The sequence below is a fragment of the Myiozetetes cayanensis genome, unplaced genomic scaffold (genome assembly GCF_022539395.1).
Source record: "Myiozetetes cayanensis isolate MyiCay16 unplaced genomic scaffold, myiCay2020 scf12, whole genome shotgun sequence".
Taxonomy (NCBI): domain Eukaryota; kingdom Metazoa; phylum Chordata; class Aves; order Passeriformes; family Tyrannidae; genus Myiozetetes; species Myiozetetes cayanensis.
This window is the reverse complement of record NW_026086826.1, coordinates 16,997,745-17,022,766: the sequence shown is the minus strand read 5'-3', so window position 1 is coordinate 17,022,766 and position 25,022 is coordinate 16,997,745. Positions and strand designations below refer to the sequence as shown.

At 39.5% G+C, this 25,022-nt stretch overlaps 1 protein-coding gene across 1 annotated transcript in view; it reads left to right on the top strand.

The window, feature by feature from the left end:
• The window catches only part of ABCA4 (ATP binding cassette subfamily A member 4), a 64,482-nt gene extending 39,629 nt beyond the window's left edge, over positions 1 to 24,853 (top strand). Inside the window, 27 exon segments of the mRNA XM_050306831.1 lie at positions 608 to 674; positions 677 to 697; positions 1,306 to 1,511; positions 1,935 to 1,983; positions 2,504 to 2,745; positions 3,155 to 3,279; positions 3,940 to 4,038; positions 5,054 to 5,243; positions 7,473 to 7,567; positions 8,497 to 8,529; positions 9,603 to 9,708; positions 9,845 to 9,919; positions 10,399 to 10,568; positions 11,505 to 11,682; positions 13,106 to 13,221; positions 14,876 to 15,023; positions 16,829 to 16,952; positions 17,703 to 17,832; positions 18,621 to 18,741; positions 19,709 to 19,771; positions 19,883 to 19,989; positions 20,597 to 20,738; positions 21,297 to 21,431; positions 22,556 to 22,659; positions 22,747 to 22,839; positions 23,155 to 23,404; positions 24,268 to 24,853. Of these exon segments, the coding sequence (XP_050162788.1) occupies positions 608 to 674; positions 677 to 697; positions 1,306 to 1,511; positions 1,935 to 1,983; positions 2,504 to 2,745; positions 3,155 to 3,279; positions 3,940 to 4,038; positions 5,054 to 5,243; positions 7,473 to 7,567; positions 8,497 to 8,529; positions 9,603 to 9,708; positions 9,845 to 9,919; positions 10,399 to 10,568; positions 11,505 to 11,682; positions 13,106 to 13,221; positions 14,876 to 15,023; positions 16,829 to 16,952; positions 17,703 to 17,832; positions 18,621 to 18,741; positions 19,709 to 19,771; positions 19,883 to 19,989; positions 20,597 to 20,738; positions 21,297 to 21,431; positions 22,556 to 22,659; positions 22,747 to 22,839; positions 23,155 to 23,404; positions 24,268 to 24,390 (3,312 nt within the window). The 3' untranslated portion in view covers positions 24,391 to 24,853.
• The last annotated feature ends 169 nt before the right edge of the window (positions 24,854 to 25,022 follow it).

Sequence of the window (25,022 nt, the reverse complement as noted above, 5' to 3'; positions counted from 1 at the left end):
TAAAGCCATTCCACCTTGTTCTATCACTACATGCTTGTAAGAAAGTCCTTCTCCAGCTCTTTTGTAGTCCCTTTTAAGTGCTGGAAGGTGCTGTAAAGTCTCCCTGGAACCTTCTCTTCTCCAGGCTGAACAATTCCAACTCTCAAGTTGCCTTTGTCCATATACAGGTCTTTCTGATACTTGCTTTTGCAGTACACTGATTTTAAACATTATATAGTTTAAGTAAGTAGCTCAGACACCAGAAGAGTCTACATTTATCCACAGCTAAACCAACCTCTCACAGCTTGAAAAGTTGTGAGTTCTGGAATCTTTCTGCTGCTGGTAGAGCATCCAGTCTTAGTAGCAACACAATCTGTGTACTCATGGCCACTGCTGATCGCATTTTCCCAGGCATTTTGCGTGCAATTTAGAAAGAACAGGTATGATTTGTGCAGTGGAATTATGTTTTCTGCATTGCTTAATCCAATCTGCAGATGACTTTCAGTCTAGTACGTTCAAGATGCTCTGGACATATTTTTCACTGACTCGAGCTGTTCAAATACCGACAACCCTTACATCCTGTTTTGTGTGTATCTGAAGCACTTTCATCTTTGCTCCTTGTCCATAGTCACTTTGTAGCTGTGGATCTGGGTGCTCCTGTTCCTGCTCCAGCTGTGTGCACAGGGATGACGAAGGAGCTCCGAGCTGGAACTGGATGGTAAGAAGTGGGATGGTTCAGCATTCCTGCACATAGTTATGTCTCCTGTTATGCTGCAATCTCATCTTACACACCTGTGCTGCCGAGGCCTCTTCTTCGGTCCTTGTGTCTAACATTTGTGTTGTATTGTAACAGGAATTTGACAAGGCTTCTCTGTGATTTTGCTTACCATTGCCCCTTTTTGGTGTATATGTGTTCTCAGGCACAGATGATGAAATGGAACTTTGTGTGCTTAGAAGTAAAGTATAGAGTTTTGAACTACTCTGCACCAAAATGTGTAATTTGGTAATGAAAACTGGAACATATCTAGAGCAAAGCAAACTGATTTTCTCAGGAAAAAAAATTTACTTTTCTGCATAAGAGGAGAACTTAAGTAGGTATTCCTGAAGATTTCATCGTGCTTTATTAACAAACCTGAACTAGTTTCGTGATACATAGTTCCAAAGCATTAATAGTAACATAACCCAGTCTAGTACAGAATTAACTGATATATCTGTGAGTTATGTAATAAAGCAGTCCCCTTTAACATTGTGCAAACAACAGCTTTTGAAGTCATGCTTAGTATGGTTAAATATTCATTCTATGAACACTGTTTTGACTTTTCACAGGAGATCTAAATGAGCTAGCAGAAGTAATTCATCATCATATTCCAGAAGCAAAATTAATTGAAAACATTGGTCAGGAACTCATTTACCTTTTGCCCAATAAAAACTTTAAACAGCGATCTTATGCCAGTCTCTTTAGAGAACTGGAGGAAACACTGGATGACCTGGGACTCAGCAGTTTTGGAGTTTCAGACACACCACTTGAAGAGGTAACACAGATTAAAATACCTGCTGATCTTACCATAAACCACCAAAATGTTTACTGAGACAGTTCCTATTCTTAAACATGTAATTCAGGATTCCTAGTATCCTCTTCAAAACCTATTCACATGTACTGTGGCCGCAGAGAATTTCTGAGAAGGGCATAGAGAAAGGATCCAGGCCTTATGTCACTGTAGCCCTGTGGAACATGACTCATTAGCCTGAAATATGTTGCGTTTTTTGTATCTTTGTTCATTCATTTATTTTTTGAGGTATTTCATAAGAGACCTCTGGTTGTGTAATAAGTTGAAGTACTGAGAAGGTATCCAGATTTTTTTTCTGTTACATTGAAGGATGATGTATGATGCTCTAAAGGTCAGATTATTGCAACTGTTCTTTTCTTAACTGGGAGATGTATTTGTCTATGGCAGGTTTTCCTAAAAGTCACAACAGAAGCTGACCCTGGAATGCAAAAAACAGGTATAGATCCATGAATCTGTATTTGATAAACTTTTCTTGGAACTGTTCTTTATTCTGAACACCCTGTAAAGAGGAGCATCACAACTTTCAATCTTTGTATAGCATTTTTTGACTAAATTTCGTGAGCAAGTATCTGTTTTTAGGGCCTGACGTGATATCAGAGAAACAAGATTAAGTCAGCAGAAAGACTTGGATTTAGATTAGGTGAGGTTCTTAACTATGTAAATAAGAGTGGAGTGTCAAGTACACAGCTGTCAATGATTTTAGTAGTTTTATAAAAAGTACTTTACTGTCCATTAGCCTGTAAACTGCATACATCATTAACTTATTCATCCTGCTGAGTAAGAGGAGTGTTAACCTCCTGGTGTCACTAAATACACCACAGTGAAAACAGTGGTAATAAAACAATCTGGTAATGTGTTATATACAGTTTGTAAAATCTGGAGATCATGAAAATATTTGTGCTACTTTATATATGGAGGATGAAGTGGCTTATCTGCTGCTCCTCATCTTAACCTAGGAGACACTCAAGAAAGTGGTTCTACTCTTGGCAAAACACCTACTGAGAACAAACCAGCTGAAAAAACCACGCTGCAAACTAATGACTCTTCTCGAATGCCAGGAGGCAAAGCAGGAGATCAAAACCAAGGCAAAGGGTCCCGACAGTATAAAGGTTTTCAGCTTGTACATCAGCAGATCAAAGCACTGCTCATCAAACGGTTCCACCGTGCCTCCCGCAGCCACAGGGACTTCCTAGCCCAGGTATTGACTGACTTTTGCTGTTCTTGATTCTTTCCCACAACATCCTGAACACTGTCTTTCCACCAGTGGAAAGCAATAGAGGTACTGCAAATGGATAACAGTGTTCCTAATTGTGTAATTATGATTCCAACTCTTCTGCCTCTTCTTGTATTTCTTTCTGCCTGGAGCAAAATTCATGGTTCAATCACTACTAGCCCAACATTATATTTTTAACATAATACAGTTCTATGACAAACGGAATCTTAAGTGAAAGCATTGGAAATTAAACTTGATGCTCAGGAGCTAAACTAGATCGGATCTGTGTGTTCCTGCTGTCCCTCCTTTGTTTGCATACATTATGAGGTGTGTACAGTATCACTATACAATGTGTATATAATAACCTAATGTGACATTTTCATGTTCCGTGCAGGTTGTTCTCCCTTCTAGTTTTGTGTTGCTGTCTCTAATACTTACAGTCATTATTCCTCCATTTGGAGAATATCCCGCCTTAACATTACACCCTTGGATCTATGGACAACAGTTTACTTTCTTCAGGTAAGAGGAATCACTTAAAGTACATCTATCATACACAGAGCTTTTTCTTCCTAGGATCATGGGGGACCATTTGGGATCATGGGGCCCTGTCCCATTGGACTTTTCTCATCTCTGTGATAGAAAAAAAAGATTAACTCCACTGGAATCAACAGATTTAAAATAGCACAGAATTGGTGCAAGTGGAGAATACAGCTGTTAATGCATCTAACAAATAGTCCTTCAAATACCTTGCTATCTTTGGTAGTCTCTCCTTCCTACCTGAATTCATGATCTCTACACTTACAAAATTACATATCCTGCCAAACAGGAGATCCCGATCTCAGCAAATGAAAATACAGAATATGTTTTTCTTCATCTAATTACTGACAGTGACAGTGCTGAGAGGGCAGAAATGAGGATTCAGGCTTTTTTGGAGAACACTGCTGTTGGCCTATGTCAGAAGTTACGCCTTAATATTAGGACAAAAGGACCATTTCTTATCCTGTTAACCATCTTGGAAGGTTCTGGGGTTTTATATAAAAAAAATAAAACAATGGAATTATCAGCATTTGGAGAGGGGCAGTTGGTTCTGCCATATGACTGTTCTTCTCTAGTTCCTATGTGTATTCCAGTGCAACAGCTTGAAAAAATATTTTATGAAGTCCTATTTTATCCCCTTAGCAATGAACGTCCCGGCAATGAGCAGATGGTCTCCCTTACTCATGCTTTCTTGAATAAACCAGGATTTGGAAATCGCTGCATGAGGAATCAGCCTCTTCCGTAAGTTGCTAGCTAAATTTCTCTTGAACAAGAGCCTAGCAGAGTATTACTAGTACAACTTGAGTAGTGAAAGAAGAATGAATTGGCTTGACTTTTCACTAAGCCAATGCTTCGGATGTGTTGTTGGCAATAATATCTAGTATCAGGTCAAAAGTAACAAACAAACAGCAAGACAACACGGCCACTTGATTAAGAGTGGTTTGCAGGGCTCAGTGTGTCTAACTGGAAACCAGCTCATGTAGCCTTGTACTGAGAGTTAAGCAACCTTGAAATTTATGTCAGTAGGTCAGAGGGCCCAAATCTTCACGGCTTCTGTGGTACTTTCCATGTGTGAGTCCCTTCAGGTTCCTGCTGTTCCCACTGGTGTGTATGGAAGCAATACCTTCAGCAATCGCTCAGACTGGGGAGAATCAATAGGACGATGTCTATGATTTAAAACTACTCTCACTCTGAAGCGAAAGCAACATTAGTAGAGCTCTAACTTCAGCTTTTGTTGTTGTACCTGCCTGTGAGTCCTGCCTTGGAGCCATTTGTCACTGGCTTGCTATGCTTTGACATTTTTTCCATGTCTCTTGCCTCTTTCCTAGTCATTATATCCAGCAGCTTGGTTTTTCTGGCAGTCTTCTCTTTTCCTTTTCTCTCCTCTACCTGGTACAGCAGGAACAAAGAGGAAACTTTAAAAGAGAAAAGATGCTACATGAGCAGGGAAAAGGATAGTTTCTTTGCAAAGATATGTGTCTACTGTGGATTTCTTGTGTACTAATGGGTCAAACGTGATCCCCTTGTTCCTTCAGTGTCCTGTCTGCAAGCTGAAGACAGTAAACTTGGCAGAGATGTGGGAGGGGATTATATTTATTCATATTTACCAAGTACTCTAAAATGCTGTTCTTACTTGTTACTCACAGGATAAGTGCTGAGAGGGGAATGGCTTCTGAGAGCATTGTGATTTTGTGGATATGTGAGTTCTCATGAACTGTTATCTCTGCACAGCTTAAAGCTCTGTTCCTCTCCACAGGAACTACCCGTGCAATCACACACCAACTGCCTGGGACACACCTGCTGTTCATCCCAACCTAAGCAACCTCCTCCTGAGCCAAGAGTGGAGCCCTGAGAATCCATCACCTTCCTGCAAGTGCAGCACTCACAAGAAACTCACCATGCTGCCAGAATGTCCTGCAGGCGCAGGAGGCCTCCCACCACCACAGGTTGAGTCCTTATGCTATAAAACTTTGTAGAAAAATTTCATGGCAAGTGCTGGAAAAGAGGTTACTGTGTAAGTACCTTACCATGCTAATATACATGGAAGGAATTGAGTACATTTTTTTTAAGGGAGTAAGAATTGCTGGGATTTGGAATTCAGTTTCAGAGGTATTGGAAAAGCTTGCAAATTGAAATGAAATTCGATTACTGTTTTCATCCAAATTGCAAACTTCTCATGTAGAAGAAAATCACAAAAATTTTAACAATTTGTTGCATAATTTAAAAAAAAAAAAAAGTCTTACTTTCTATTTCCTCAGTGAAAATTCTATTTAGGTTCCCTTTCTTTAAAGAAGGGAAGGAGGGAGAAAGAGGAAAGAAAAGAAAGAAAAATTTCACAATTTTCAAAAATGTGGAGTGGGGTCATCTTATTAAAATGGAAAAAATAATATTCAGTCAACCCCAAATTATTATTTTTTTTCTGTGTCTTTCAGTTCCATTTGTAGAAAAAATGTTCTAAGCTGGCAAAATGAATATTTGTATGCATGTGTGTGGAGATGAGTAATTTAATAACCACTGATGCTGTATGCAGGAGAATAAAACTACATTCCCACCTGCTCCTATCAATGAATGATCTTAGTAGTGCCCTTTATAAAATGTGCTTGATCTTTTCGAGAGCAAAGGAAAATTACAGCCCGTTAGTGTTTACATTTTATAAATGCTTTTCTAAGAAACTAAACAGAAATGCAGCCACTCTCAGAGTAATATCTCACTAATTTAATGTCTCACCATGCACACTGTTTGGCTTTAATATTGCCATTTGCCAGGCGGCACACATTAGCCAAATGACTAAAATATTTCTAATTTAAATAGAATCATAGAATCATTAAGTTTAGAAAACACCTCTAAGGTCATCAAGTCCGACCAACTAACCCAGCAGTGCATCTTCACCACTGAACTGTATCCCCAACTGCCACATCTAGACATTATTTAAACACTCCAGGGATGGTGATTACACCACTTTTCATGACATGATCTTGTAAAAATACTGATTCAGCTTGCTTTGATCTCTCTATCACTGTTCATAAAACAAGTTGTTTTAAATATCTGTAGAATTCCTGTTTATGAAGAAAAAAAATTTAATTAAGCAGTTGTATTCTGACTTACAGCATCCCAAGTTATTTCTGATTTCCAAGTAATCCCTATCCAAGAGACAGAGTTGAATTTTGCTAATTGCATGCTAGTGTATTTTAAAGAACTCTAGTCTAAAACTTCAATTCCAAGTAAGATGTAGGGGGTTTATTTGTTTGTGGAGATTCTAGTCCTCTAGATGAATTGTGCTTATTATAACATTATCCTGATAATTTTGCAGAATATTATAGTTTTGTATAACTTGTCAGAAAGAAACAGTTCACATTTGAGTCTGCAGGGAAGGCACAGTATGTAAATAATTGTGAATTACCTCTAAGCATAGACAACTCATTTAATGAAAGCACTGTGAGGATGCCACCGGTCTTCCTGTCTAGAATCAGCTAAACATCTGTAACGTGTCTTCTGTGTCAGCCGGCACTGCCTCTCTGTGGACAACTGTAGGAACTTCTGGAAAGTTCGTTAGACTTCTTCTTAGGACATGATCAGATCATTTCAGGCTGTGAGCTTTGCCCTCTGAAACTGCCCAGGAACCTTTCAAAGTATATTCTACCCTGGATAAACTCAGCAAGTGTGAGATCTTGCATTTCACAATGATCCTGTATTTGCAAAAAACTCAACAAATTTGTCATGTGGCATAATTTTCATTTAAAAACGAACAGAAATGTAATTTTCATCCAGAGTATCTAATATGCTAGTGAAGGTGAAGTTTTCCTATTACTTTTTACCTAAAGCTGCTAAAGTGTACAAAACTACCTTTTTTTTTTAAACTGGAGCCTCAGTTCGTTTGAAAAACTGAAGAAAAAGCCTTGAGCAACCCTGACCTGTGTTGCAAATAACAGTTTCAGAGTGAAGTGCAACTGTTTTATGTCGTGCATCACAAACTTGATTTCCTCTGAAGTCCTAGTAAAGCAGGAAAGTGAATGGGCTAGAAAGTGAATGACCTATTCTCTTTCAGTGATACTGCAAACCCTCAGCATTTTATCTGAATCAAAGCTACTTTTGTTGTTTTCCTGACAAACTCTTAGTTAATAACTTTAGAGACTGTACAGTTTACTGTCATTGATTAGGTTTTCCTTTCTTGCCAGAGAGTGCAACGCAGCACAGAAATTCTTCAAGATCTGACCCACAGAAATATTTCAGATTTTCTGGTGAAAACATATCCCACTTTGATAAAAGGAAGGTAGGGGTGAATCTCTCTTTATTTTTCACATTCAGTATTTTGTACCTGGCCACGAAACTTTTATTTAATGATAAACATAACAGCTGATTTGCCACATTGTTCTGTAGACTTGAGCACCACGTCCATATTTCTGATGTAAGACTGGAAGAGGCTGATTTTAGGGGAGTTAAATATTTTCAGTTATACCCCTTTGTGTAATTGGGTACTCCTTTACAGGCAGACTTGTTTCAATGCTGACAGAAAGCCGTGTTGATGGTGACTGTGTTAATGGTGAGAAAAACGGTGCCTTTGCCCAGCATGGTCAGCTGCCTTGCAGAGATACTGGTTTGTCTCCCTGAAGAACTATAGGCACACCAGCATGACCATCTGCCTCAGTTAATTCTCACTTGTTCCCAGAAGTGCTAAAGAGCAGCCAAGGACAATGTTACATGGGTACATCTATCCTACTGATAGCTCCTCCGCTTGCCTGAGTATTGTTCTGGCAATTAGCTGTGCGGGGTCCATGACCTATTATTTCTGATTCTGGCCTTGCTACTTTTTCAATTCCCGGCAGAGTTAATGAAATTGCCATTATGTTAGCTGTGTGCTGCCTGCCTTTGACTCATTCCTCTTAGCATGTGTCATAATTGCTTTAGGTACGTCTTTTAAAATCAATTAATTATGGATTAGGATAGCCCAGTGTGTGTTGCTTTAGGAATCTTTCTTGTCTCCGTCTGACTGGAAATGATCACGTCAGAAAACAAAACAAAACCCCAAAAACACTGCAGGGAATGCCAAAAGTCTTGTCAACCTGACAACTCAAATTAATAAGAAGCACACTGACGGTCTGCAAAGTATAGGTATTCAACTTTAATTTTCATTTAAGCCTGACAGTATCATTGACTTTGGTTTTGTGCATTGAGAGACAGGATTCTCTTTGTCTGTTTCAGCTTGAAGAGTAAATACTGGGTCAATGAGCAAAGGTAAGAAACCAATTCACAGATTAAGGTGGTAAATAAAGGAACAATGTTTAACCAGGCAGCCTCACAATGTTTCTGGAAATGGCCGAGGGGAATTGTGGCAGATAGTGTAGAACAAAGAGATGGCTTCAGTGGGAAATAGGTTGGGGATCAGGAAGGGTCTTATAAAGACAAAGGATTATATTGGTTTGAACTCCCCCAACTAGGATGAAGGCCAGAAGGGCACAATGGAACTATCACAGTTTTATTATCTACAGGAGTCAAACTAATGGGAACTGAGTGGTGGAAAGTTCTAGTACAATAGTGAAGAATGTTGTGCTAGTGCTCTGACATAGCTCTTTCAAAGTGCTGCAGAAAAAAATATAAACCCTCTAAAAAAAGGACCTGAAAAGATGAAAACTAGGCATCAGCCTATCAAATACAGAAGTAACAACCACAATTACTGGTCTCTGCTCTGTACACGTGCAGTAGTTATAAACCAGATTCCCCTAGTGCTGTACACTTAGGGAGAGGCATCAGCTAACCCCAGTTTGATGTCTACACTGCAGATACTAAGCTTAAAAAAATGACTGGTTAGCCTAAAGCATATACTTATTTAATTTTTCATCAGCAGTAGGAGTTCACTTCAAAGACAGCAGCTGGATGACTGGATTCCTTCATGGAATATCTACTTATTCATATGCAAACATTACTTTATATGGGATTAGACTTCAGTTCATCTCATGCAATAATATTTATCTTTATGGAGTACTGGCATTGGTGAATACCTACTCCTCAATCCTGCATGCTGTCTAAACCATTATATGTCAATTATCTTGATTTAAAGATTTTGTACTGTAGAAATCACTGTTTCCTACAGTTCATCTATCTAAATAATTTTCTTACGATGCTGGCATGAACCTCTCAGAAACTGATAGAACTTCTATTATTTGTTAGAGAAAGAGTAAGAATCACTATATGTGAAATACATGATTTATAGAAATTAAACTTGTATTAAGTGGATTTTTAGTGTTTCCATCAATATGCAGTTCTGGGTCTATGGTACAAGTTATTGATGATACTTTTCTCTTTGCTAGATATGGAGGAATTTCTATAGGAGGAAAACTTCCAATGCCTCCCTTCTCTGCAGACCAAGTTGTTGATTTTTTAAGTGATCTTGGCCAAATGATGAATGTAACAGGAGTAAGCAAGATTTTTTGTTTGTTTGCTTGGTTGGTTGGTTGGTTTTTGGCCCCTTACTAAAGCATTGTTACAAAGCTGAAAACCTGAAGCAGCAGATTTCACCCAGAATACTGATCTTTAGCCTTTTTTATTTTAGGGACAAACTTCACTGGCTGCCGCTAAAGAATTCCCTAATTTCCTTAAATACATGGAAACGGAAGATAATATTAAGGTATTTGCTGGAAATAGTGTGCTAACTCACAGTCTTGACATAGACTTCAAACTGTGAGAATATTGCTGGTGGCATTCCCAGATGCAAGAAGATCTGAAATGCTATACTTCCAAAATAACTTGGCATTAACGCTGTATCCTATATTATAAGTAATTCTTATTTATAGTATTTCAAATGTGAGATTTTTTAAAACTATGTTCTCAGTACTTCTTGCTATCCTAAATACTCAAAGTAGTACACTACGGTTTAAAATATGTTTCTATAAAATCCCTTGACAGCAGTTGTCCAATGCTTTTAAAAGCATAGTATGTGAGCTCCTCCTGCAGGACTGTGCCTAGGAACTATGAATTCCTGGTGCTGGGTTCACCCCTTCTGACAGTGCCCACCAAAGTAGATAAAAGGCAGCCAAGTTTTCTCCTGCAGCTCAGGGTTATTAGTGAAGGCTTCTTAAATGAATCTGTGCTTTCTGACTCCTCTAGGTGTGGTTCAACAATAAAGGCTGGCATGCTATGGTTAGTTTCCTCAACGTAGCCAATAATGCCATCCTTAGAGCTAACCTGCGGACTGGCCAAGCCCCTGAGGAACATGGGATCACTGCCATAAACCATCCTCTGAACCTCACCAAGGAGCAACTCTCTGAAGTCACTGTGTAAGTCTGCCTGTGCTCTGCTTCTGGCTTTTACCCCTCCATCTCCTGGCAGCTTGCAAACTCCAGCATACTCACGCTCTGAGGAGAAATAGTCCAAGGACACACTGTGGAGACCTTTCCCTGAAGTTTTATTCTAAACAAGCATGTGTTCCTGTCTCACTATATTCCTGTAAGAGTTCATTCCCACTGCACATAGGAACTATGATCAGTGGTTATACATGATTGCATGCTTCTGTTGATTCCCAAGCATGAAGATTCTGAAATCTTTGTTCATGCTCCAAATCCTATACATGTGAAATAAAATACTTAATGAAAAATGGAATGAGAAAATGTTTTTAACTGACTACTGGAAGGCAGTAGTCAACAACCTCTGTCTTGGTACCAAAGACATCACACAGGTAGATTTTTGATGGCATGCAGTAGGGCTGGTGTATTCCAGAATCTAAAAGTCATCGTTTCTTGAGAAATACATCCCTGAAAAGACAGGACTTTCCCCATCACCTATAAAGTTCAAAATTCAGTAAAACTGAAAACTGTGCATTATAGCACAGAGGCAAAATCTGTGCTTCATCTCAGTGTCTTCAACTTACCTTTCTCTTTTCCCAGCTACCAGAGCACTTCAGCTATTGTGCCTTTATGTCTAGTTTGAGATGTCTCATATGGGAAAGGCTGTCAAACTGATATATATATAGGGAGTTTCACAGAATGAAGGCAAGTGAAAAATCAGAGAATGGTGCCATATTTCTCAGCTACAGTCTCCCAAAACAGCTTGGGAAAATACACCAGCACACTTTGAAGTTATAGAAGTCTTCTTCTTTTAAGAAGTAGCATTGCTACTTCTAGATCTTAAAACACCCTCCAGATTCCCCAAATGCTCCTGCAGTGTTGTGTTGCATCCATTCCTTGCTCAGAGTCCCTTCTTGTGCTCTGTTTTAGACTGACCACTTCAGTGGATGCTGTTGTTGCCATCTGTGTGATTTTTGCCATGTCCTTTATACCAGCCAGTTTTGTTTTATACCTGATTCAAGAACGTGTAACAAAAGCCAAGCATCTCCAGTTTGTGAGCGGTGTGAGCCCTGTTATCTATTGGCTGACTAACTTCACGTGGGACATCGTAAGTAACTGCTGGTCTGATTTCACAGCCTGTGATTATCCTGGGTGTGCACGAACTGGGAACTAATCAGTGAATGAAGTGAAGGTGATTCTAGGCACTGCAAAGTATAAATTTCTTTAAGTGTTTCTCGGACAGCATGCTAAGGATCTGACTCTGAACTAATTACAGATGCAGAAATTAATAAGATGCACAACTCGTTATTCAACTAACGAAGCTGAAATTTTTGTCATCTTAGAACTTCCAGTCCTTACAACTAAATATATAATTTAAGTACAATTTACCATAGCAGGAAAAAGCCTCATTGCTTGGTGCTAGTCACTCCTGTCCTCTTGAAGACCCAAAACATGTTTTAAGATGTTCAAGAAATCTAAGTGGGGAAGATTCACTGGCTGCTGGAACAGTAGCTGTAGGCCTGACAAAACACTCTAGGGTGTCTAAAATGACATAGATATCTTTGTTTAGGCCTCTGTATTACAGTCACTGTAGTGTTCTGAAAAGATTTGTACCACAGGTCCAGGCTTGTTTAGACAGGGCTCAGCTTCCCTCCTGTCACTCCTCCGGCCACTTGGTTGCAAAGCAGACAGTTGTTCCCCTGGCTGAGGCACAAGGGCTAATGTTCTAACCATGCCTACTCAATAAAGAAAGCAGCCAAGGGCTTATGCAATAAGAAAAACAGAAAGTAGAATTGGGGGGGGGGGGAAGAAAGAAAAAAAAAAACCACTTTAAATACTCAAAAAGCCCAAAACTCTTCAGGCTTTGGAAAGTGCTCTCTCAGGAGAAGATAAATCAAAGCATTATTTTAGTAAATGAGGGGAAAAAAGCAGGTCTCTGAGTTCTTGTTCCCTGCTGTTCACAGCATTCTCCCAGCAACTTCCTTGACAGGAATTCTGCTTGGCTGTTGCCCTTGACAGCAGGATGCAAAGGTATTAAGTGGTGTTAGCAGTTCTGTGGAACACCACCTTCCATTCTGCATGGGGAGTTGTGTGCATTTCAGTTCAGTAGTGCTACTAATACTGAACAGAGAAATTGAGCAGCAGCCAAGCATTTAGCCTCCTCCCGGGAATGTGGCTCAAGTAACTAGCTTTTTCCTTTGCATCACCAGAAACACCACTTCCCTTGCATACCCGTGGCCCCTTTTTGTGGGAAGCTTGGTGGCAGGACCATAAAATAATTGACTCACACACCATAATCTAAGAAATAATAAAGTACATTGTATTTTTAAATGAACAGTCTGATACAAGACATCTCAAAAATGTTGAGTGTTGCCAGGGACCCTTTGATCCAAAAGCTTCAGCGTGACTAATCTAACTCCAATTCTGGTGTTCCTCCATATAAAATCTTTTTGGAATGATGTGTAGGATCTGGATATGTTTGCAGACCTTCTCAGGTCTTACACACTGATCTTCACCCTGTGCTGTGGCAGGTGAATTACGCACTGAGTGCTGGAATGGTTGTGGCCATATTCACTGGATTTGACAAGAAAGCCTATGCTTCTCCGACTAACCTCCCTGTGTTTGTTGCCTTGCTGCTTCTGTATGGGTGAGTGCTCAAGGTTATTGCTGTAGTTCAGCCCTGTATTTCACATGGAAATGATTTCATGTTACTGAGCTTGGTACTTAGTGAAATCCAGCTTTAAGGAATAGAACTGAGTGGATACAATACAGGTTAAAACTGGATTCTGCCTCTGCTGCGGGATATTTGCACACTCTGCCTGGACACACGCTGCAAAGGAGATTCTTATGTCACTGCCTTACATTTTTAAGCATTAAATGTGATCCTTACAGGAAAATATATTTGTTCAGTTTGCTGCTTTCTTCCTTGTACATTGTGTAGGAATTTAGTCGTTGTTCATTTGCCACATTCACAGCCACTACTAAAATATCTTTCAGCATTTAACCCAAGGGCAAAGAGTACCGAGTCTTCAACACTTTTTTGACTTCAAGTGAGCATTTTCATTGACAAAACAGCATTTTATAAGACTGACTGAAATTTACTTTCTCTCATTTAATTAGTGATCATATATTTTTATCTATAAAATTATACTCCTGATAGCCCTTCAGCAGATGTAGTCTAGGCAAAGCAATTGATAAGATCTATTTCTGGACTTAAAGAGAGAAATTATCTTTTCATATCCTCCTATGTATATCACAGATGGAGCCTAAGAGGGAACAGTTCTTTTCTGTGCAAACCAGCTTTAATTTTCTGAAGTTATTGTGTTCTTTGAATGAAAATCCTCAGAAAATGCAAAGCATTATCAGCATTTAATCTTGGTAAAACTGCTATCAGAATGTTACATTTTTTTAATTTTTCATCATATCTTTTTAAAGTAGAGTAGTTGTATCTTTAATAAGTTGTCTGTGGCAGTGCATATTTTTTTTAAAATATGATAATTCATGGCTGCGTGGATGGACATCTTAAATGTCTTTGCATATTTTAAAGCATCAGCCAAGATGAAATTTTCAGAAAAAAGTGGCAGTCACTTTTGGCAGTCACTTCAATAATTTCATAATTTGCTACTCAAAAAATGGAAAGAAAAGTCAATTTGTAAAATTGTATGTTAGCCCTTGTGTCCAGCTGCAGTCACAATAGGAAACTTGGAATGATTCTTTCTGACTGCATTTGTCTTGTCCTGTTAAACAATTCAGGTTGATGTCACTGAGTTTTCCCTGGTCAGACTAGTTGTTGCTCAGCATTTTAAGTTTATTCCAGAGGAATACCCCTCTTGTGCTGCTGCATGTGCATTTGCTATTTCCCAGAAATCATGGCACAGGAAGATCCAAATCAGGAATAAAACAAGCCATTAGTAGAGGGCTTAGAAAATAATATAAAAACTTATAGTTTGTAATTTCTTTGGGCAGTTCCAAGGGGTGAGGAATATCTTGCTAAGCAGAACACTGCATAACGTTTCTTTGTTTGTCCCTCCTGGTGTGCAATCCAGTGAGATGGAGTGATAACCTCACTAGCATTCTCAATTTTATCAGTGTCTACTGCCCTGCATTTTAATAGCAAAAAAAGACTGAGCAGCAAAAGATTCTTATGTAGTAACCAGGGAGAGAATACTGCAGTGGATCTCTGGTTGGTTACATCATTACATACACTTAGGATAAGAGGAAAGCTCAACTCTGTGTTTTCTTTAGGCCAACTGACATAAGAATACTGAAGTTACCATATTTTTCCTATCTTTTGGATGCAGATGGGCAGTAATTCCCATGATGTACCCTGCTTCGTCTTTCTTCAGTGTCCCTAGCACTGCTTATGTTGCATTGTCTTGCATTAATCTCTTTGTGGGGATCAATAGCAGTGCCATTACATTCATCCTGGAGTTATTTGAAAATAACCCGGTAAGTCATGTTTTTATTGACCCCTGGCTTTAGAGAGCTGTGCAAAAAGCATTCAAGCATAACCATCTCTAACAATAACTGTCTTTCTCTACATTACCATTTTTTTCTGGCAATAAATGAGTGAGAAACTTGCTGAGTAACTGCGGTACAGGTGAGCAGATAACCAGAGACGTGACTCAGAGCAATTGGGCTGTGCACACAAGGAATGACATTGAGTGTTTTTCATACCTAAGAGCAAACTTCTGTACACTTTCCCAGCTGGGGAGGTGGAGACACGGCACTTCATGCTTGCTTCTGCAGCCTGTGTTGTGTGGGAAGATGTAAATGGTAGGCACTTACTAGTGCTGGTTTTATTGTGTTAGAGGAGACGTTCTACTTATAGTAGCATTTTGAGAATTGCCAAAAAGATGAATTTAACACCACCAGAAACGTGACAGAATACGGTGAGTGCCAAAATTAGTTCTTAGAGAGGCTAAGAGATAATTTTATGAAGTGCTGTTGGCTTGTATGCACTATTGCTATCACCTCTACAGTTGCTGAAGCTCTGCCCAGTACATTTGACACCCATTCTACATCTGACAGCAGTCCAATTAGCTATCATTACTGATAGTGCATTTCCAAACATTTTGTGCTGACCAAGCTATAAAGAAGAAACAGATCTTGGTTAAATTCATGGTTTCAAGGGCCGACTTGACAATATTATCCCTGCTGTTCCTGCATTCACAGACATGCTTCTTGATAGCACAGAGTTCAGTCTAGTGCCATTTAGTCTGTGGGACATCATGGCAGCATTGTTACCTTTGAAAACTTGTCTCTGTTGTAGGTGTATCTCCAGAGGGAAGATGGCCCTTCTCTGGATTCAGTGCTGATGCAGCTAGATTGCTGCTGGCACCTGCACTACTTGCACCGAAGTCTACTGTGTAGTTATGCCCAGACACTGGTACTTTTCAGTATTGTGGCAGCCCTGACCATTGTCATGGTTTTATCCCAGCCATCAACCAAGAACCACACAGCCACTTACTCACTTACTGCACCCCACCCCCACCCCCTGGAATGAGGTAAAGAATCAGAAGACTAAAAGTGAGAAAACTCATGGGTTTAGATAAAGACAGTTTAATAGGTAAACCAGAAACTGCATGCACAAGCAAATCAAAAAAAGGAATTAATTTACCATGTCCCATCAGCAGGCAGATGTTCAGCCATCTCCAGGAATGCAGGGCTCCATCACATGTAGAGGTTACTTGGAAAGACAAATACTGTAACTTCAAATGTTCCCCTCTTTCTTCTTTTCCTCCCAGCTTTATGTGCTGAGCATGTCATCATATGGTCTGGGATATCCTTTGGGTCAGTTGGGGCCAGCTGTCCCAGTTGTGTCACCTCCCAGGTGGGGTGAGGAACAGAAAGGGCCTTGACTCTGTGCAAGCACAGCTCAGCAACAACTAAAACATCCTTGTGTTATCAACACTGTTTTCAGCACAAATCCAAAACACACCCCCACAGCATGTTACCACCAGAATTACATTCTCTCTGCTACATAGAAAAATACTTCATCACAAAGACTATTTTTTCTCCTCATTGACAGTTTTTGAAAAGCACCTTCTCTGGTGCAGTGTATGCCAGCATTCTGCTGTGCTGCGTTTTATGTTGCTTTGTGTGTAACTTGATAAATACTCTGTGTTCTCTGTTGTAAGAACACAGAACATTCAGTTTCTCTGATGTGGCAAGAAACTTTCCACTTATGTTGCTATGTTTTCTTAAACAGATCTGGTTTCAACAGCTTATTATGTTGTTTCTTTTTCTTATAGTCTTTGCTGAAGTTTAACAAAACACTGAAAAATGTGCTGCTTGTCTTCCCACATTTTTGCCTGGGCCGTGGACTCATCGACTTGGCCATGAACCAAGCTGTGACCGAAGTATATGCAAGGTTTGGTAAGTAAAGCCAGTAAGCAACAACTGATGTCCATGTCATGTGTCCTGACCTTGGATGAGATGTTTGGAAGTGTTAGAAAAGTAGTAATGTTTCTGCAATTCTCACCTCTCACCTCTCCTCCATGGATGAGGAGTATGAAAGTTCACCCTCTCTGAAGGAATCACAGCTTCTGATATTGCTGCCAGAGCTCTATGGCCCAACCAGTAGTCTGCATTGGAATGAACCCATTTGTGCAGTGCCAGACTCTGGTGTCTTTTTATCTTTTGTTCAGAATTCCTTAGATCATTACAGGAAAATATATTATGTCATTTCATTTGAATACTTTGGTTAATGTTTAAAGCGACTGCTGTTCTTCAAATACATCCTCTTAGGATGTGGTTGCCTTTGATAGCAGACAACTTACTAAAGGAATAGCAGACAACTTATTAAAAGAATAGTCATGCAGCAGGACTCATCTGTTTTTATTCAGAAAATAGGTGTCTTTTCACATAATCCATGCAATTTTCATGTTATGATACCTAAATTAGTGCATATTCAGATAGCTTGTATTTATTTTTACTCTCATGCAGCAGCTGAGCTTGGAGTGCATTTTGTTAAGAATCTTTGTAAGACACTAAAAAATGAAAACTGTTGGCTGATCATGAACAAATAAAGTAAAGTAAACCATTAGGATTAGACCTTTTGTTCTGAAGAGCAGTGGTTTTTTCCAGCAGTATTTCACCTTCCTTTCTGGTACTCTTTCTCCAAAGGTGAGGAGCATGTTTCCAATCCCTTTGAGTGGGACTTTGTTGGAAAGAACCTGGTTGCCATGGCTGTTCAAGGGGTTGTGTACTTCATTCTGAATCTCCTTATGCAGCACCGTTTGTTCTCCACAAGATGGTTTGTTTAAAGCTTCTATTAATGTTCCTTTGTTAACAGGATGAGTGTCTTTTTTATGTCTCTATGTCCCTCTTTTTTTTTGTTGTTTTTAATTTTTTCACTGAATTTGTCAGCTTTTTACATTTCTATTTACTTACCTGATCTCAATTTATTGACACCCTGAGTCAAGAAAGCTTTTACAAATGTGTATTATCTTGACAGGATTTAAGAATATTTTATTTTAAAAGTTGGGTTTTTTTGAAGTAAGACTGTAATGTAGTTTTTTTTTTTCATTTAAGACACTGCAGTAGAGAGATTTTAAAATTACTTGGAAAGTTTGTAGTGTCCTAAGTACTGTCTGCTTTACCAGAGTGCATCTTCCTTGATGAAAACAGGTGTGAGTGGGTCATTCACTCCTCTTCAAGATTGCCAATGAGAGTACCAATTGGTACAATTATAAAAATACTGTCTTACAGAGAGATCTACTGAAAACTTCTTCTTCTATGGGACTATCACTAGCTACTGAGAGCAGCCAAATAGGGAGAGCTGTGGCTAAGGGGCAGGTTATGTCGTATCAGTGACTGACAAGGCATGTTCTTTTGAGAGAGTCAGTTCCTCCCTTTTTAATATTTAGAGATTAACTTTCAAAGCTCAGGGATTCTCCCAGCAGTGGGAATATTCCAACCAATGTCCTGTTATGAAGTTTCAATCCCACTACTTCCACCAGTCACATTTTTGGCAATTAATTAGCCATTGTTTCACACTGTTATTCTGCACCCAGAGCAACTCAGTATCTTGGGTTTTTCCAGGTTTGCTGAGACTGCCATGTCACCTATTATTTGTGAAGATGAGGATGTTGCAGAAGAAAGGAAAAGAATTATGAATGGAGAAAACAAAACATATATCTTAGAATTACAAGAATTAACCAAGGTAATATTTTGAGAAGAATGAAACAAATAAATCTAGTGTAAATTCATTCTTTCAAAATGTATTTCAGCTGTGGATCCAGATTGTATTGTTTTCAAAATCAACCTCATGCCTTAGAAAATAATAAACATTTTAGAAGTCAAGGTTATTTCCTTTGATTAGAAATAAATAGGGAAGTCCTACAAGGACAATGCAATTCTCCCTGCTTAAATTGGGTTTTTACCTCTAATCATCTGACATGACTTATCTACTGAGTGTCCATTTCTACTACCAGTCTTTTCTTCTGCATTCCTTTTTTTTTCCATAGGTGAGTTTCAATCTCAAGTAAACTATTTAGTTGCTTTCATATTGAGAACTACAGTTATTCCTAAACTGTCTTCTTTCCAGACATTGAAGGCATCTGAGTTATGCTATAAGAATGAATGCAAGCTGGAGCTACACGAATGTAAAGATTGCACACATTGCTGGGATCTCATGAATAGATAACTGGGTATCACTCTTCAGCCTATCTTGCTATCTTGTTCCATTTTGGTTTGCTTGCCAGAGATCCCCTGACTCAGTTGGTTAGAGCCTTGGTGCAGATGATGCCAGCAGTGTGGGTTTGATCCCTGTACGGGCCATTCACTTAAGAGTTGGACTCCATGATCCTTGTGGGTCCCTTCCAACTCAGCATATTCTGTGATTCTGTTATACTTTGTCCCAGCAAAGCATTCAGTCTGTCTCCTAGTGCTAAATATACAAAATAAATGGTTGTAAGCAGAAAAACTGGTATTTTTAGGGATCATCATAGGTTTATTTACTGTAAATAAATGTCTGACCTTGCAGAATGTGTACTCTTATTAATTTTTTTATTTATTCCATAGTTCTAAATTAATTCATCTCAATAGCATTAAACTAAAAAAAAATCAGAAGATTTTCTTTGCTGTAGATGTCTTGAAATAGAAATTATTTTTTTCCCCCATCAACATAGATTTATGCAGGTCAGCACAAGCCTGCTGTGGACAGACTCTGTGTTGGCATCCGTCCTGGAGAGGTAGGTTGTTCAATAACACTAGATTACATTCCATAGATCAGTTCAGATTTTATGCCACTACTGATTTGCAAGTTGGAAATACTAAAGAATGTTATAAATTTTGCAATGTAGTGCTTTGGCCTTTTGGGAGTGAATGGGGCTGGCAAAACAACAACATTCAAAATGCTGACTGGAGATACTGATGTGACATCTGGAGATGCTATAGTGGCTGGCAATAGGTAAGTACCTTAAAAAAACCCCTGTGATAATGCATTTGCTGGGGTAGAATTGTCCAGATCATACTCTCAATGACCCAGCAGCTCTAAGGCACTGAGATCACAGCTAACACACATTTAATACCTTTAACACTCTGTTGTAAAATCTGTGGCTAAGTTGTAGTAATGCCAACAGCAGGACAAGGCAGTCAGATCTAGTGAAAGAGCTCACAAACATAAGATAACCAGTGCAGCAGGGTACTTTGATCTGAGTAGTGACCACTCTGAGTTGAAATCAACTACTTTTTTTCTTCTAGAAATAAACACCATTCTCAAAAAATGAGATCTGAGTGGCTGTTTAAAGAACTTCTTGTTAAGTTATCCTATACTTACACAGGAAAATGGGTGAGGGGAAATGGGCTTACACTCGTAACCAGCACAGAGCTGACTTAAGAATATACTGCTTGCTCTTATATACAGACAAATGTTTCAGTAGAACATTTTATAAGGAAGAATTCACTCTCCTCTTGTAAGAGTTGTTGTCCCAAAAAATAAAGTTTTGATTCAAGCTGTTCTTCTTTGTTTTAAAGCTAGTGTTACAGAACTAAGATTCTTTCCTATGTTTCTCCAGTATATTGACCCACATTTCTAATGTCCATCAAAACATGGGATACTGCCCTCAGTTTGATGCCATTGATGACCTGCTCACAGGACGAGAACACCTCTACTTATATGCACGTCTGCGGGGGGTTCCAGCAGATGAAATCAAGAGGGTAAAGTAATCTTGCTTTTCAGAGTTATAGGGATTATTTGTGATGATTAACTGCATTCATAAGAGGCCAGAATTTCCAAAGTGGACTTGCCATCCTGTGTGTTGAAGTCCTGGGAGTGGTTCCTGTCATTTGGACAGTTAAGTACGAGACTGCACGAACAAATGCAGGTTCTCAGGCATTAATAGTACTTGCAAAACTGTGGCAACAAAAGTGGAAGGCTGAAGATAAATTTACTATGGCTCAGAACTGCACTAGTTGCTGTTTTGTTTTTGTCTTTAAAGTTGTTTACGTATAAGAAAGAAAACATGAAGATTCCAGAAGAAAATAATTTAAATTCATGCAGATAGGAACTTTGCAACTGAGATTGCTTTATGGCTTTCTCTCAAGTAGTTGGAACTCCTATCATCACCATCAATTTTTTGCACTTCCCTGGTCCAGTTCCAAAATGAATATGCTAAAACCCAGGGGACTGTCACGTTCCTGCCAGAAGAGCAGTGTATCAGCAATCCTGTCTGTCGTGCATTAGCTGCTGTGTGAAAAACATGGTCTTTCTCACAGGTGGCTGAGTGGGGCATCCAGAAGCTGGGCCTTCCCTTGTATGCAGACCACCTGGCTGGCACCTACAGCGGGGGCAACAAGCGCAAGCTCTCCACTGCCATTGCGCTGATCGGCTGCCCACCGCTCGTCCTGCTGGTGAGTCATGTCACAGCTCTGTGACAGTGCAGGGAGGTACAAAGAGGTTTATGACAGTCCTTGCAAGCTTGGTTTTGCCCTCAACTTACATGTATTTTGATTTTCAGTTCTTTAATTTCAGGCATAGACTGGCACGCAGAACTATGTTTCCAATGAATCCCAAGTGATTTTGAAAGAAAGATCTTCAACAAAGAATGTTTTGAGATAAAATCTATAATCCAGATAAATCAGAATTTAAATCCTTGTTTGTTTTCAGTTGGCCACTTGTTGTCAGAGTGTAGCTACTCATGTAAAAGATGATCTTCTGGCAAATACCTTGCTGCTGTCTCTAGCAGAACAGAGGAAGATAGCTACCCTTTAATATCTTTGGAATAAATTATACAAACTTATATGAAACTATGCAATGCTGAAATGTAGTTCTTATCAAAAGAAGTTATCAGATAGCTGCATCTCTAAAGGGAAATTATACATGCAATTACTACAAAAATTCCTTAGATTATACTGTACCACCTTAATCTGTAGGCTAAAAAGAAATACTTTAATAACATTTTGCTAGCATGGTTCCCAGTGCCATTTAATATGGCTTTACGTGTATTCTGCCTGAATAGGAAACAGTCAGATAAAATGTTTTCTCATAATTTCTTAAGACAAAATGTTCAATGAAAATTTTTCTATCCAAGATTTTCTTTACATTTTTTGGCACTAACTGATTTATGCAGGACCAGATCCTTAGCTGGTGTAAGTCAGGGTAACTACTTTAGTTTCTTGGATTGAGTAACATCCTATATGTAAGTAAGAAGATTACTTGGTGAGAACTCATTCTCCTCTTACAAGCATTGCTGCTCAGAAAAGGCATTTCCTTCCCTGTAGCTGTGCCCTACACAGACAGCATTGTATTCTTACCTGCAGGTTCTTGTTAGTTCTTTTCTTACTGCTTTGTGCCAAGAAATCCATTGGTACCCATTCGCTCATACACTTCTCAAGGTGTACGTGCTTTCTCAAGGCACAGATTACAGTGGAGAAGCAATTATGTGCTATGGTCCAAACAATGACTTCATTCTAAATAGATTTTCTCTTTTTTGTCTGATTCTCTGAATCCAATTGCCCTAACATTCCTCTTATAGGATGAACCGACTACTGGGATGGACCCTCAGTCCCGGCGCCTCCTGTGGGACTCTATTGTTGGTGTGCTGAGAGACGGGCGAGCAGTGGTTCTAACCTCACACAGGTAAACACAGTTAGAATTCAGAATCCAAGAGTAACTGAAGTTCATCTGTTGGCTTTTATATCAAAAATCTGTTCTCTGTTTTGAAAGCATGGAAGAATGTGAAGCCCTCTGTACTCGTTTAGCCATCATGGTGAAAGGTACCTTCCAATGCCTAGGCACAATTCAGGAGCTAAAATACAAGTAAGTAGAATATTTGTATAGTGTTTTTTAATGAGAAAACTTAGCATATGTCCCATGTACCATTCTTCAGTGTTTAACCAGACCCATTTCTGGATGCAACTCTGTGGTAGCCCAGATAATCTGAGCAGATCTCATTTCAACTGTTACGCTACACATCACTTCTGCAGGGCAAATACAGGGCTTCCTACAAAGCTACATCTTATGCAATAGCTTTCAAATACTGTTCATGTTTTCATAGCTGCGGAAAATTAATTTCCTTCCTGAATGATGAAACCATTTCTTCATCCAATTCCCAAACCCACCCATGCTTTCCAGGTTTGGAGACGGCTACATTGTCACTCTGAAAATCAAAGCTCCAAAGTCTGGGTTGCCTCCAGATCCTGCTCCTGCTGAGCAATTCATACGCATGAACTTCCCTGGGAGTTTACAGAGAGAGAAACACTACAACATGCTGCAGTATCAGATTTGCTCCTCCTCTCTGGCGAAGATTTTTCGGTTAATAGTCTCCAATAAGGAAAACTTGCATATTGAAGAATATTCTGTGTCTCAAACAACTTTAGATCAGGTGAGTAAAAAGTAAAACATCCACGAGAAAGCCTGTCTTGTGAGAATTAGGCAACACAGCACAGATGTGTCCAAACAACTGAAATGCCAAAATGTTCAGAATAGGGAATTATCTTGCACCTTCTTCTCAGGTAAAATTCCCAGGCCTCTCCTCAAGGAGGGTGGATCAGTATGAATCTGCAACTTATTCCCCGTATAAATAGGTGCCATTTGAAAGCTGGTAAGACAGCATTTCCCAGATGACAGAATTCAGACAACCCATTCCTTCAGCAGCATCTGAGCAAGGTCAGCAGTTTGGAATGAGGTTGAGCTGAGAATAACATTTTATTTTAAATAAGAGGTTTGGAAGGTGTTGTGTCAGAGATGCTGTGAGAAGCAATTAGACACTCAAAACCTGGGAAGTCCACTGGGACTTTTGGCAACACCCACTTGCTAGAGGGTATCGGCCCCATCTGTCTGCTTTCCTAAGTAACTGAGGGTCCACATATGCAAAGCTGTCTTTGATGGGATTGCTAGAGAGACATTCCTGGCTGTCTTTCAGCTTCCTACTAAAATATTCTGTCTCCTCTTTCCTATCACAACCAAACTCACACTGTGCAAGAAGTGCAAACCTTGCTGAACCCATCTCCTCCTTAAGAAAAAATAGGATTTTAGTTGTCAGCAAGTGCGTTCAAAGGAAGGAAGTTACAAGAAAGGAATTTACAGGGAAGTTTATCAAAATAAAGGAGGAAATCATGATCCTGGCTGATAATGCAGTGCCTCAGTTCAGTCTATGGATTCCCCTGTCTCCTTCCTGAAGAGTGGTCATTCCAGTAACTCATCTCGGTCAAGAAAATGGTGACCTTTTCTGCTTTCCTCACACAGGTTTTTGTGAACTTTGCTAAACAGCAGATGGAGGATGAGGAAATTCCTTTGCATCCCCGTGCAGCTGGAGCCGGCCGAGAAGCAAAGGTGTCCCCTGCTTTGAATAAGCAGGCAGTTGCATAGATTGTTCTTACAGTCACCAGTGCTTAGGGAGTGCACAGGGCAAAGATGTGTCGTACCAGAGCAGCACAAGGCTATAACAGAGGTTCCCACACTCAGTATTATACTGATTTTTTGCACTTTTCTGAGCACTGTGCTCTCGACAACAACAGCCCTAGCAACAGCCAACTTCTACTGCTCTGCCAAGAACACTACCTGACATGACAGTGTCAAAGGAAAGGCAGGTCCTTGCAATAGAATAAAATCTTCCTCTAACATAAAGTTGATTATAAGATACGAGAAGAGAAGTCTCATTCCTTCTAGTTGACATATAAATAACATCAAAGACAGTTTCTCTGTCTGGTGCTTTCAGGCTGGTAGGTTTTTCTTGTTTAACCCTTATGTCAGCTGCTACCAGCCAGCAGACAGGTCCCAAGGCAGAGAGCATTGCCCGGCTTAGAAGGAGATTCCTGCACGAGACTGCCAAGGTCAGAACATCAGTGCTGGCTGATGGGCCTGGTGCTGGGAGATTGCTTCACTGTCTCACCAGGCTGCCAGTGAAAACAGATGGTTGTCTCAGCAAGAATGGAAAGAATTAATTCAGATCTCAGACCCAGACAAGAAGCATGCTTTAAAAAAAATTAATTGAAATGATC